General features: G+C 29.1%; 1 protein-coding gene across 1 annotated transcript in view; it reads left to right on the plus strand.

The window, feature by feature from the left end:
- Positions 1-15,307, plus strand: part of LOC107455277 (teneurin-m) — a 467,942-nt gene that overhangs the window by 395,665 nt on the left and 56,970 nt on the right. The window contains exon 21 of the mRNA XM_016072782.4: positions 7,180-7,320. Within this exon, the coding sequence (XP_015928268.2) occupies positions 7,180-7,320 (141 nt within the window). The remainder of the gene's footprint in view (positions 1-7,179; positions 7,321-15,307) is intronic.

Here is a 15,307-nt window from a genome sequence, read left to right on the forward strand (position 1 = left end):
AAGTTTAATACGCTATGATGAAATAAATAAATACTAAATTGGTATTTAATTATGTATTTTTAGTAATATAATTCATAAATAAACAAATTAAAAATGACTAGTTATATATTGCACTGGGTTTGACCAAATAAATGAAACAATTAGAAAACTGAGTTCTAACGTCAAATATCAAGCTTTGGAAGTAAGCCAAGCTTAGTCGTATAGATTGTTTAAACAACTTACCACTGAAGCAAACAAAATAAAACAATAAATTTAATATAAAATTCTCTCTCTGAGTAAATGAATTGAAATACCGCCTCCTCAACAACAATGATCCCTGAGTAAAACATGCTGAAACAGGTCTTTCCCCAAGAGATAGAGCGCTACAGGATTATTCGGAATCCAGTAATTCCTTCTAAGTAATTACTTCGACGCCATTAATATTGAAATTGTTTACCTGACTTCAGTCATTCCTTTACAACCTTCCCTCAATTAATGTTGTATTTGACAAGACATTTGTTTATATTTTAAAACATATTGAAATGCATTAGAAAGTATATTAATGGATAATTGTAAGCAACTTTTATCAATGGTTTTACAAGTGAGCTGCATAAATTGCACAACATATAGTATAAGTCTTTTAGTGAACAAATAGAATAATTTTTATCATTTGTATAAGTTTTATTTATCATTTATTTATTGCTAACAAAGCTGCGTGATGGATACAGTTTATTTCGTGCATATATATTTATTGTTATTTAGTACACTGTAAAAAAATCCTGATCAAATTACATTGAAAATACTGGCACTCAGGAAGCCATTTTTTACGTAGCATTCTATTATTACAAGAGAATTTCACGGAACAAAAATTCTGATATATCGTGATATTTACAGTGATAATTGCTGTTGAATCGCTAAATCAATGTAATTAAATAAATACTACAGTAAAATTAGCAGTATAAAATTTTACAGTAAAAACGAATTTTGAGGTAAAATGGATTTTAATGATACGGTTATCAGAGAATGCCAGTACATTTTACCTCGATTTTACACGGTCACTTTTGAGTGAAGTGCTATAAAGTAATCTATAGCAATTTAATCGATGAAGTAATGTTACAAAGTAGTGCATAATAATTCAGTAAATAGTAATTGTAAATGATGATCTGTAACATGAAGAAACAGTCAGATGATTGAATATGTAGTCCTATTATTAAATACTAGTAATTAATTTCAAACTTACTAATATTCCCTTCACCCACCAACTGCTTAATATGAAAAAATATATGAACTTATAATTTTAAAGAAAAATATAAAAATTTAAACATTATATACTAAATGTATATAAAACTAAAATAGTAGTTTACATTTCAAACATTTGCATTTCAAAAGTATTTGCTTTTCACTTAAAAATATAAAATCAAGAGAATTATTTTTTCATGATTAATATTTTTTAGTTAAACAGAATTGAAAATTAAAAACAATGTCAAGAAACCATTTAAAATAATTAAACACATGTATATTATTCTTCACATTAAAGGCATACGCGTCTATTTTGTTTCTAGAAAACCAGTGATGTTCTTAAAAAATAGTTTGACTTAAGCTTTTAATTTCTTCTATGTTGCAAACGACTAAAAAGCAATTTATTAAAATCAGAGTGCAAGGAGAAAATATTTTTTTTTAAATAAAAAGTAACTACATAATCTCCCATAAATCCCTCCTAAAGCTCATTGAAACCACTTATGAACAGTTATTCATTAGATAAAACCACCACTCCATTTACTTTCAGTGTTTCTGATTCATTTGAGTGCGATAAATAACTGCAAACAATTCATCTCCCCAACGATTCACAAAGAACACGCAATTGTTTTTCAAAGAAGACAGTGATCCGATAGGGAATCGTCTGATATTTTATCCTTTGAAAAAAAGCAAACGATAATATAAAAGTAGAACGGCTATAGTGAAAAAAAAAATGAAATCGTCTGTGCTTAGATGCTTTTATCCTAATTACACAGTCACTCTTACGTTCTATTTATTGTAAAGATATGCCCCAAAGCAGAACGCCACCCTACGTCACTCGGGAAAAGTGACATATTATTGACAAATGCAGCGGGCATTCTAAGCGTGTTTATTCGATTTTCAAGCGTCCTTCACGTCGCGAAAGGGTTGTTTCTCCGAATTCACCAATCAATTCAATTCTTTTCACTTATCGAGATGAGACTTAAAAGGAATGAGAAATGCATTTTTAATGTTCTAATCATCTTTGATATTGTAAAGTGGATATTCTTAAGGAATAAATCGATTCGCATATTTTATGGTTGACAGATATTGATGTATGTCAGTGGTATACCTACACCTTAACACGCTGAAAGAACGTCTGCAAATAAATAGCTTTTTTTCATCGATGCTTTAAATTGATTTTTGGCAAATGAAATTGAAAACAGTAATATCATAAAAGAAATTTAATTATCTGTTTCACTATTGTATAGTCTAGAAAGCAGCGATAAAAAGTTTGCTTTGCTATGTGAAATATTGGTGGAGAAAATTCGATAGTTTTTCGAAAGCTCTAAGAGGAACTAGATCTTCAGATAGCTTTTAAATATGATTAAAAAGTATGCTTAAAAGTTCTTTTTTTATTTATTTTGTTTCTCAAAGGCTATTTCATCGTAACTAATTTTAGTAAATAATATGCTATATTTTTATAACCGTCGTGGTTATAAGTTCGTAACAGCCATTCATAACTGTTAGGTTAAGTGTTTTCCCATCTCTATTCAGAATCTCTATTCTGTTTAATAAAATAGTACAAGATAAAGAAGAAAAAACGGTATTTTAAAAATAAAATAATTTATTCTTTGTTTAATATTTAGTATATTTCTCTAAAACTTAAATCTCACAAAACGGTAAATAAAGAAGAAAAAACGGTATTTTAAAAATTAGATAATTTATTTTTTGTTTAATATTTAATATGTTTCTCTAAAACTTAAATCTCACGAAACTCATAAAATAAACAGGAGTTGAGAATTATTCATAGTATTTATTAGGAATTATTCATAGTATTTATTAGAAATTATTCATAGGATTCAGTAGGAATTTTTCATGGGTAGTTCTTTAAAATATTTATTTTCTTATGAAAGAGTAGTTTTTAGCCAAAATAATACTTTTATTATAGATATTTTAACTGTTGTTAATTGTCTGATAGTTAGGCAACCAGAGGGGGGATGTTGGCGAACACGGTACAACTTTGAACTTTATGGGCTCTATAAACATCCTCAAATTATGCAGATAATCCGAAGCAACCGACTAAGATGGCTCGGACATATATGGAGAGGCTCTGAAGATAGCCCTGTAAAAATTGCCACCTTCAAGAACCCTCAGGGGTCCCGCTCTAGAGGTAGACCACCTACTCGATGGCTCAAAGACACTGAAAACGACCTCAAAGTCCTGAAACTTAAGAACTGGAGGGGAGTTGCCATGGACAGAGGGAGCTGGAGAAGGCGTGCTGTTGAGGCAGCCAAGGCCTGCAAAGGGCTGTTGCGCTCCTGAAGAAGAAGAGTTAGGCAAAACATCCTTCATCTTTAACCAATACCCTCTATGATCATTATGAAAATGGCGCTAAACGTTAAAATGTTCATGTTCCAAGTGTTAAATGTTTCTGCGTTTTAATTTTTTTAATATATAAAAAAGAGGTACTTTACTACATTATCTGGACTCGTAAAGCACGTAAAAATTGAGAAGTATTCATTAATTTTCATCTAGATGCAATTATTTCTCCAAATTCGTAGATTTAAAGAAATATTAATGTTTTTCGAAACAATATTTAATTTGTTGAGTCTTTAAGATCGACTTATTACTTTCACGAGATAACATATGTATTTTAAAACTAAGTCTACTCTGAGTACTCTTACTTCGCAATTTTATGTTTTGAGACATCTGAACTCTACTCCACCCTTTTTTATTTTCCTTGCAAAACAACTTTTAAGGACACCTTTTATGATTAAGTGAAAAAATTATGTTGTATTTTGTGTTTAAGATACTCAAAATATGTTTTTTTTCTTACACTGAGAAAAAAAGAGTATACTCAAAACTACCAGAATATGGATACATTTTCCGTGTTTATATCGCTATGGGAACACCAAAAAGCTCGGTATTTTTTAACAAAGCGTTTTGGTAAAATTAACTAAAAAATACGGTTTTAAAATAAGAGATAAAGTTTTAGTAAATGCGGAACCTGCTGTCTTCTCTGCATAGCAAAACCCGTTTTTCCATGTTAATAGATAGTTGAATAGTGTATAGGGGAGAAACATTCTCCCAAATTTACCCATTTGCTTAACCGCCAGTGGGTTAATGTGTGACAATAAGAACTAGGTTTTTGAAAAACAGAATTTCCGGTGAAGTGATTCCTTATGAGTGTAAAAATTACCAAATGAATCATTTAAATACCTAATGTTTTGATTTTATTATACGAAATTTAGGATATTTCTCCCAAAATTTCATTTCAATACAGTACGGTAAATTTAACTGAATTTGTTTCTCCTTGTAAAAATAATGTAATTAGAATATGGAAAAAATAAATAAATAAGATGAGAACTAAGATGTAATGAAAAAATTAGAGAGCTACTTGCGGTTTAAAAACTGTGAAACTTAGAAAACTAATAACTGTGAAACTAATTTAAAAACTTAGAGTTGGATCAATCCGACAATTTCTTTAAATAATGTATTAACATCAGTTTAATAAACAAATTAATTACAGGTTTTTTATTATGATTGTAATACCTTGCCCTGTGAAAACTGTTAGAACCATTAAAACCATTAAGAACTTTTAAAATGCAAAAAAATTGGAATGATATGTAACATGATTTGGGAGAAAGAATCTTGTTGGGAATGTTAATGAAACTTTTAGCACAATAGATTTCTTTAGAAGGCTATTAATGAAATATAAAATAATTTATATGTTTTGAAAAAATTATGTTAGATATTTCCCTTTTCTTTTTCTTTACTAACTTTGAAATGTTTACCCAATTTAGAAACACAAATACTACCACAGGCATACATAATAGAGGATCTGTATTAACAATACAAATAAGCATGAAGGTTACCAATATATCGTTTGCTCCACTCTAAAACAACGATTCTGCTAATTACCTTGCCAATGTGACGCATTCGTGGTTTTGAAGAGGAACCAAAGATATAATATTGTTCGGAAATTATAATCATTTACAATGAAAATAAACTATGAAATATGACTAATAATGCTAGCAAAAATTATTTTACGTTTATATTTGTGGTTTTACTCATTTTTGCTAATTATTGAGAATCTGCTGAAAATCCTATGTTTAAGTATCCTTAAAAAAAGATTGACACTAAAACGCTAATACAATTTAAAAATGACGTTTATTTACGTCTTATGATTGCTTACTAAATTGCGCAAAATTTTTGCAGACTAATGAAGCGCAAAAATATTTTGATTGTTAGTTTTAACTTTAAGTGTTTGAATAGATTTTCGTTTTCTCAATTTACAGCAAAGTATCTAAATGAATAATTAGTTTTTTGCATCGGGAAAACTGAATTTTTCAGAGTATTGAAGTACATTTCCTTTGCTAATAAAGTTATTTGGTCTTATTGTGTGTTCGTTAAATAAATTTTAATGAAAAACTACTCATTTTGTGACCGAGTGACCACATATAGGAACATTTTCTCTTTCTTTTTTTTATTTAAACGAGTGAAAATTCGTCATGCATCACAAAGTACAGCATGAGGCTTACAGAAGTAAGTAGAAGACAAAAACACGAAAATTTACAAATTTGCATTAAAAACAAAAGTACATTTTCATTGGGGTGTTTATCAATTAAGGAAACGAAATTGTCGCACTGAATATCAAAATGGCCTACTTTTTCATAAGCTTGAGAGCTAACAGCTAAAAAAGAAATCCTTAATCACTGCAAACGATCAAATATTAATATTCTAATCGTTGAAATTACAGCACTTTACAAAATAGATTACATTATTTTTGTGCAGTTTTTATTCTAATATCGTTAGAGAAGATGGGTGTTTTAAGAGTTTGTGTAAATCTTACGTGCACGGAAAAAAAGAAATATGATCAAAACTATCAGAATATGGTAAAATTTTCCGTATTTTTGGCTAAATGTGGACATCAAAAATTTTGGTTTTACCGAAAAGCTTTGGATGCAATTTTGGTAAAATTTATAATTTGATAATTTATAATATGTGATTAAATTTAATAAATACGGTAAAATTTGATATTTTTTTATCCTGACGCCTAAGAAAATGGCAAAAAAACTTTTTTATTTGGTTGCATTTATTTCACTAAATGTATGATAATAAGAACTATAATTTTAAATTCCAGAATTTATGGTGAACCACTATCCTATAAAACTAAAAACTACCAGATGAATGGCTTAAATTCAATCTATATTTTTTTAACGGTTGGCACTGAACTTTCTTTCATCACGTAGGAAGATGTCGGAAGTATTACTCATTTAATGTACCCTTGGGCACCTGTGAACCTAAGTTTCGAACCCGCAAACATTGGCTTAACAGTCAGACATGCTAATCGCTCGGCCACCTGGTCGGCAATTAAATGTAATATAATTTGCCAGATGGAATATTATTTACCAGAAATGTCATTACCATACATCGCGGTAATGTTAAAATAGTTTTTTCTTCGTGCGTAAAAATAATAAGACTTCGATTACGCTCTATACTTTTTACATAAGTTGTTGTTGTTGTTGTTAATTTACGTCGCACTGGAGCTGCACAATGGGCTATTGGCGACGGTGTGGAAAACATCCCGGAGGATGATCCGAAGACATGCCATCACAATTTTGATCCTCTGCGGAGGGGATGGCACCCCCGCTTCGGTAGCCCGACGACCTGCGCGCGAAGTCGAGCACTTTACGGTAGCACAGTTTAACGAGGACGAATACCGCACACCCTCGGTCCCTACGCAGACTGATCCAAGTGGTCACCCACCCGCACGCTGACCGCAGCCAGTGATGCTTGACTTTGGTGATCTGCTGGGAACCGTGTCTTAACGATCAGTCCACTGCGGGACTTTACATAAGTATTTCAGAAAATGTGTCAATGTATATTTGTTATAATAATTCCGTTTGTTTTTATACATTCCTTTTAATATTTGTCTAATTTAGCTTTTTTAATCGATGTTTTTTTTTTTTCATTTTGAAGTGTATGTTGGATATGAGTATGGTTCGTGTCCGAAAATCATTTGGGAAGTTCAAACAACGCAAGTGAGTGGACATGATATGAGCGTATCTGATATCGGAGGATGGAATTTGGACATACACCACAAGTACAACTTTCATGAAGGTACGTAATTTATCCTTTTTTATAAAAAAAAAAGAAATTATGTGAATCTTTCATCCTCCTATCGGTAAAATGGTTTATTATCAAATGATTTCGTTAATATTTTAACTCTTTTCTCACGGCTGGTACAATTTATGATCCAGGATAGCAGATTCTATCATGTGACGTAGGGAAAAGGTTAATATTAATTTTAACTAATTATTTGTATTTATTTATTTTGATAAAAACAGCTTAGTAAGAAACATTTTTGAATAAAATTGAAATTTCTCAGTTAAATATTCTATTTTAGTTTATATACCTATGCAACCTTATCTTACTTTACTACGCCTTTAAATTATTTAGATTCTGTTTGGTTATTTGATAAAGGTACTAAGTTCCTCACCCCCTAAAAATTTCTCCAGTTAAGTTAAATGAGGGTTAAGAAGTCGAGTGTGGTCTGATGAGTTACGTTTTTAATAATGCCAAACACGACTATTTTCATTTTATCAGTTTGACATTTATTTCTCGAAATACCTCCATTTAAAAGTAAGGTTAATGAGGCTACAGAATGTTCTCATTATGAAAGTTTTATAATGAGGTTAAATCTGCTAACTAAACTTCAAACGCCTGGGAGTGAAATTGAGGTGTTCTGTCAAAACCAAAAAAGCACTAAAAATAGAGATTCTCTCATTTATTATTTTGACCTTCCTCGCCCTAGGGAATAAGTTTGGTGTTCGAAGTTTGGTATCATTAACAACATAATTCACACGCGTGTTTAAAAGTTTGTTAATCTGATGCATGAGACTCGAAATACTTATAACCATTTCATTCTTATTTACAATTTTGTTAAAATGTCATTCATACATCATATAAATCTACAATGCATTTTACGACATTTAATGTGTAAAATGTGATTTTAAATTAAAATATTTTGTTCGCAATTCTTAAATAAAGTAAAATGAAATGAAATAAAAGAAATGGAACAAAACCAAGTAAAACAAGACGAAAAAAGTTTAAAAATAACTATTCCAATTATTCATTGAAGAGTTGCAAGTTAAATTTTACTATATAAATAAATCATTGTCTTTTATCTAAACAAGCTTTAAAATATGAAAATTCCCTGCTTTAAAAGAAAATAACTATTTTTTTTTTAAACTTAATGATCCTCTAACTGCTGTTTTATGAAAAATCGCTGTATTAAAAGTGCTTTATTATAAACTCAGAAAAATTTTAATTTGTATTTCCGAATGTCTTAATAACATTCTACTCTCTACTATTTTCTATTAAACCTTTTTAAACTTCTCTAGTTTAAACTGTTTACTCTGTTGAAGTTTGGAAGGAATCCAAATCTTAACTCCTAAAATTAATCTGTTCCACTGACTTTAATTGCACCCGAATTTCACTAGAGTTAATTAAAGTAGAAAAATCTAGATCAGGTAATTTATCGTTTAGCAGTATTTTTCTCCAGTTTAATTCTTTTATAGGAAAAATATCAAATGCACAGTAATATAATTAAATAAAATATTTTACTGGGTTTGTTTTGATTACAAACATAATTAGTATCTCCAAAATATTCGTAGTTTAATTTACGATAAATTAATTTCTATTTATCGTTTGCTTTCGAAATAATTAAATAAGTTTGAAATTAAATTATACATATACATTTCTGTGCCAAGGTAAAATTGCACAGCAGCGTAGTTGATTCATTCAGAATCATTACAAGCCTTTCACTACTTGGGAATTAAGTCGAAATAATTGAATTAATATACTATGTGAATAAGATCATGAAAATGGGAGCACTTTCAACTGATGATAACTGTCTTTAAATAAACAAAGCATTTTTTGATAAATAAATGCATATCCTAGTAACATGCTGTCTCTAAATAACTATTTTTAAAAAAACTGTAAGTAAATCAAATTTATAATTATTAAAAAAATTATTGTGAACTGTAAGGAATCAAATTTAGTGAATGGTCCAGTAATGTTAATAGTTGTATATCACTTTGGTAAAGGTCTAAAATATTTATTAATTATAATTATTTCTCACCTAAACTGGAAATGTTGATATTAAGCTTCTGTGAAGAATAAATGATAAAATATTTCTGCTGTAATATATTATGTGGATGAGATCATGAAAATGAGAATACTTTCATTTGCTGATAACTGTTTTTAACTAAGCGAGAAAAAAATTATAAATAAATAAATGCATATCCAAGTAACATGTTGTCGCCAAATAATTTTTTTTTAAAAATCATAATGAACTGAAGGGAATTAAATTTAGAATTATTAGAAAAACTATAGTGAACTGTAAAGAATCAAATTTTAGTGAATGCTGGCATGGTTCAATAAATGGTAACATTCGTATATGACTGTGGTGAACATCTGAAATATTTATTAAATAAAATTATTTCACATGTAAACTGTCAAGTGAGGATGTTCAACTTGCACGAAGAATGCATTATAAAATACTTGTGCTAATTTTTCAATTTGTTTTAGTAAATTATTTGTTATGTTACATGTAAATTAAATATAAATTACTGGTTATTCTCTGGGGTAAACTATTTTTCTCTAATATTATTCTTTCTTGGAATAGAATATCATGTGTGAAGCAATATAATTTATAAAAATATTAAAAATATTCTATCATTTTCTGCTTTACTTAAAAACATAATTAGTATCACTGTCACTAAACTATTAATAGTTTAAATTATAATAAATTAGTTTTTATATATATTTTGCTTTTGAAGTAACTAAAATTTAAAATTTAATTGTGTTTAAACCTTTCGGTACTAAAGTAAAATTTATCATCAACTTATTTCATAAACACAAAACTATTATATGAATTTCGCTATTTGAAAATAAATTCAAATTAAATTAATAACTGTATTATGCAAATGAGAATAACTTTAACTGATGAAAAAGATTACTGAATAAAGTATTGAGTTCTTGACTAAATTATATGTATATTCAAATAAAAAAATGCATTTATTCTAAAATATATTTATTCTTCAGAACTTGATAAAAAAATAGTTAAAACTACAGGAATATATTTACATTTACCGTGTTTTGTCTATAAGGAAAGCAAAATGCTCAGTAATTTTCATCAAAGAGCTTTGATAATGATTTCATTAAAATAAGCAATAAAATGTGGTTTTATATGTGAAAAATTTAGAAAATGTGGTAAAATTTGGTAATTTTATCATAATTCCTCAGAGCATGGCATAAAAATAATTTATTCAGTTAAATTTACAATTCAGTTTTGTATTTTTTACTAAATGTGATGTAATAGGAACTATAAACTTGAAAACCAGAATTTTTGGTAAATTGATACTATACAAACAGTGGTCGAAAAAACTACATTTTCTTTGTAGTTAACTACAATTACAACTACTTAATTACAAATATAGTTAAATGCAACTACTTTTTTTACATGTAGCGAGTCCAAACTACTTTCGGAATGTTGTCACTAGGAGATATTAAGCAATTTTAATTCATGTTTACAAGAAATAGTTTTTATTCTAAAGCACTTTTCTTACGAATTTGATCTTTAAACTTTCAAACTCTATGATTTTCTCGACAGTGATTTAAGAAATGCTCGGAAATTATCAAGTATTTGTGATTTACGTGATGAATGCTTTTTTACAGGGCTCGAAAAACAGCCCGTCCGCCCGTCCTCGACGGTCAAAAATTCTCCTCGGACAACGAATTTCTCGAATACGACGTCCGCGCGGACGGCCATTTTCCCGTTAATGTTCGTGATACATTTTCAATTTTTGTTATCTGACAAGAGTCTTGTAAGTTAGAAGGCAGCAAAATGACCCACAATACAGCAACATACTGCGCATATATTGATGTTTTCTCTGTCTAGGAATACTGCAGCGGTTGAAAGGGGCTTTGCAGCAATAAACTTACAAAAAAAAAAAAAACACAATACGTACTGGTCTTAAACAAGAAGCTTTAAAAGCAGCTATGAACATCTACCTAAATGGAAAACCCCTTTCAGATTTCTGTTCAGAAACCTCTGTAAATCATTGGCTTGATTGTGGAACTGGCAAGCGTCATATTTGATTCATTTAAAAAACTCAGTACCTTCGGATAACTTGACATTCCAGATAACTTGACCCTTGTCATTTAAATTATTTCATAAAAGAAATACTAGGTTACTATTAGTAACCTATACTAGGTAACTAAGTATAGGTTACTAACCTATATATAACCTATATACTATATAGGTTAGTAACCTATATTAGTAACCTAACCTATACTATAACCTATACTAACCTAGTAACCTATACTAGTAGTAAAAGAAATACTAGGTTACTATTAGTAACCTAGTATTTCTTTTACTACTGTATAATGTAATCCTAGTAACGACTAATTCATTTTGCAATTTATATAAATGTTTGTAATAAATAGGAGAAAATTATATTTTTATTTATTTAAAAGCGACGGGTTAGTTTCAACGGAGGACGGGTGCATTGTTGGACAAGCCGTCCTCGGGGACGGGTAAAATTTCTGAGTTTTTTCGAGCCCTGCTTTTTTATACCCTCTAAGAAATAGTGCAGAGTGCAAAAAACAAAAATCCTGACCACCCTAAATAATTTTTGATCTAATGATAGGATGTTCACGTTTTAACTCAATCTTAATGGTTTTGAGGGGGTGACCTCAAATATGCTAATTAATTAAAAGCTGACGATATTTTAAGTTACGAAATCACACACAAAGACGAACTTTACAGTCCCTATGAAATCAAATTTTAAAACGTCAGATATTTTAAAATTCTCGGGAACAACTCAACCGATTTCGCACCGATTTTTCCTAGCAACAGACGTAGATCTCAGCCACAGAGGCATTCTCAATGCGTACGTTGACGGGATCACGAAGGATTTACACTTTGTTCCTTTATTTAATTAACATTAAAAGACAGGAACCGGTGCAAACTACCATTTGGTGCATCGCACTACTCACTACACTACTTCTTTTAAAAAGTAGCGCACTACACTACAAACTACGGGAAAAAAGTAGCATATACAGTAGTTTCGCTACTTGTAGCACGCTACTTTCGACCACTGTATACGAACGGAAAAATTAGCAAATAAATTATTTAAACAACGTATACTGTGGTATTATAAACCAGAATAATGGATGTTTTTACTATAACATCTTATTACCATAGGGTACTGTAATTTTACCGGATTTTCTCTTACTAGTGGGCTGCGCCCCCTGTTCGCTGACGCTCGTCAACCCCCAAAAAATGCTCCGCAATCTTATATGTTTTGCTTCGCAAACCAAGCTCGCTTCGCACTCTACTAACTCAGGTACATTGCAAATGCACAAAATTCTAAGAATTCAAAACAATCATTCAAATCCATAGAAAAACTTTTTTTAAAAAAAATTACATCTTTTCAGTAAATACTAAGTCATTAAAATAAATTTGAATTCAAATAAATGACATGTAATTCGTTAAACCTATTAGAAATGGACTATAGTATAATTCGTGATATAAATCAAAAATCGTCAAATAAATTCGCAACATATAAATTCGTGTAAAAAAGCGCTTTCGACAAAATACTAAACAAACACTATCGACAAACACTACTCACTTCTGCCTAGCTTAATAGTATGAGATTGCCGCAGCTGATGCTCTCTGGTTATTTCAGTTTCCGTTTTTAAAAACGCTATATGTTGAGCCACCTCATCTAGATTTGGCATGTGACATTTTTAGCAGCAATCATTGGTCGATTCCACCGTGTAAGAGAAATAGTAACGCAAACAAAACAAAGCAAACGTTGAAAACGTTGAGCCAATATTTGGGAGCCACGTAAGAGAATTATATATATTAGATGTGTGACAATTCCGCGTTACTTTAAGTTATAAAATGTAATAATATTAATTTTAACCGCTAAAATTACTGAATGCTAGCATTCTCTAATCTTTCAAAAGTCGCTTTTAAAAATATTCAAAATGCCTGTTCAAAATCATTATTTTGCAATAACACTTGTTAATGCAGTCATTCAGTATACAATAGTGGAGAATACCAAATATAATATATTTCATTCAAAAACATTATTTCTCATATAAAGTGGTAAATGTTAACATTTAATATACAAGGTGAATGCTGGATTGCTTGTTAGTACTTGTTTGTACACGTAGGGAAAAAATCTATTTAAATTACAATATTCTATGGTGATGACATTTCTGGTAGAAAAAAACCATAATTCCGGAGAAGAAAATATATATATATATATATATATATATATATATGTGTGTGTGTATACAGTATTTAAACATTTACTGAACAGTAACAGTTTCCTTTCGTAAGATAGCGGTTTACCAGATATTCTGATTTTCAAAATTATGGTTCTCGTTCCCACACATATACTAAAAAATACAAAATAAAAAATAAATTTAACCGAATAAATTATCTTTATGTTATGCTCCAAAGTTTCGTAATAAAATCACCAAATTTTACCACACTTACCAAATTTTATAACACATTATGAAATTATATTTTATTGTTAATTTTAACAAATTAATTACCACAGCTTTTCTGCAAAAATTACTGAGCTGTTTGGTCTTACAATATTTGTTGTTATTGTGGTATTATATTTTTTAATTATTTCACAATATTTTCATTAGTTATTCAGTTAGATAAATCATATTATTCCTTACTCACAGAAATTCATATCTATATTTATATATGTAAGTGGAAAATAACAATAATAAAGTTTTTATTAATCTATACAATACAAAACTGCAAATTAATATTTGCATAAATAATATTTTAGGAGATGTATTAAGCCAAAAAGAATAAAATGACAGAAACAAACTAATAATTTTCATTTTCAGTTGCAAGAACTTCAGCACTTAAAACGCAAATTCATCATATATTTCGTCCCCTAGGTGATTTTTAAATATAAACTATCTATAACTGGGCTATCCATTACATACAATTAAAATATAACAACAGTTTAGGAATAAATACAAGATGCATGCCGTCAATTTTTCTGAAAGTGAGCATACTAAAAGCAAAAATCATTTGTTTAAATCAAATACAAGAAGAATTATTATTTCGAAAGTGTAACAGTGTATACTTTTGATTAATGTAAAAACAGTTTTTTTGTTCATTTTAGTGTCATAATTTGATGTTAAAATTCAGCTTTTAGAACAACGTTATAAAAACAGCTCATTAAGAAACTAATCTAGAAAAAAGTTTAGATTTTAAATTATTAAAGCTAAGTCCAAATATATTTTTAAACAGAAAACGAATAAATCATATCTACGTCTTATAAAAATCAATTATCCAGTAATTGAATAAGCTTAAAAGTTTATAATCTAGCATTCAAACGAAGTTTCTCTGCAAAGTATTTAAATAAAAAAGCTACTGGTCTTAGTAATATCTTATCCAATAATAGAACAAGTGATAATTTCCTTCAAGAAAAACATTTGATTTAGTTTCTTACAATAAGAAATTTAAATCAAAAAGTCTTACTTCTTACTTCGCATTGTAACAATTTAAAAATTAAAGATACCATTAAATTTCGGTTTTTACAATACGGAACCTGAATCAAAACAGATTCTCCCCTAAACTCAATGACCCAGTAATAAAGACCAACGTTATCTGGTGCCAAAATTATTCTATTTGAAATTCACAAAACCAAATGAGCAGCAATAAAATCGCTCCATGGACAGTCATGCATATAGTGCATTATGCATTAGAATGCAGAACTTAATATTCAAAAATTCTGAGTTGATAAAATCATAAATGTCTTTGGAGTTTTGACACTGAATTTAATCATTCCATGGGAAACAGGTAGTTCTAGCATTGTCAATGATGTTTAATATCGTCAATAATTCATAACAACAGATTATGCGTAAAATTTAAAATTTATCGTGGAAGTGGGAGGTTCGTTTTCAGCATAATGTTTAAATTATTTTGACTTCGACTAATTCATTCAATTGCTACATAAAATGAAATGATATATGAATCAAAAGTTAAATTTAACATAAA

Source organism: Parasteatoda tepidariorum, chromosome 1 (genome assembly GCF_982258835.1).
Source record: "Parasteatoda tepidariorum strain Cologne lab strain chromosome 1, Ptep-v5.0, whole genome shotgun sequence".
Lineage (NCBI taxonomy): Eukaryota > Metazoa > Arthropoda > Arachnida > Araneae > Theridiidae > Parasteatoda > Parasteatoda tepidariorum.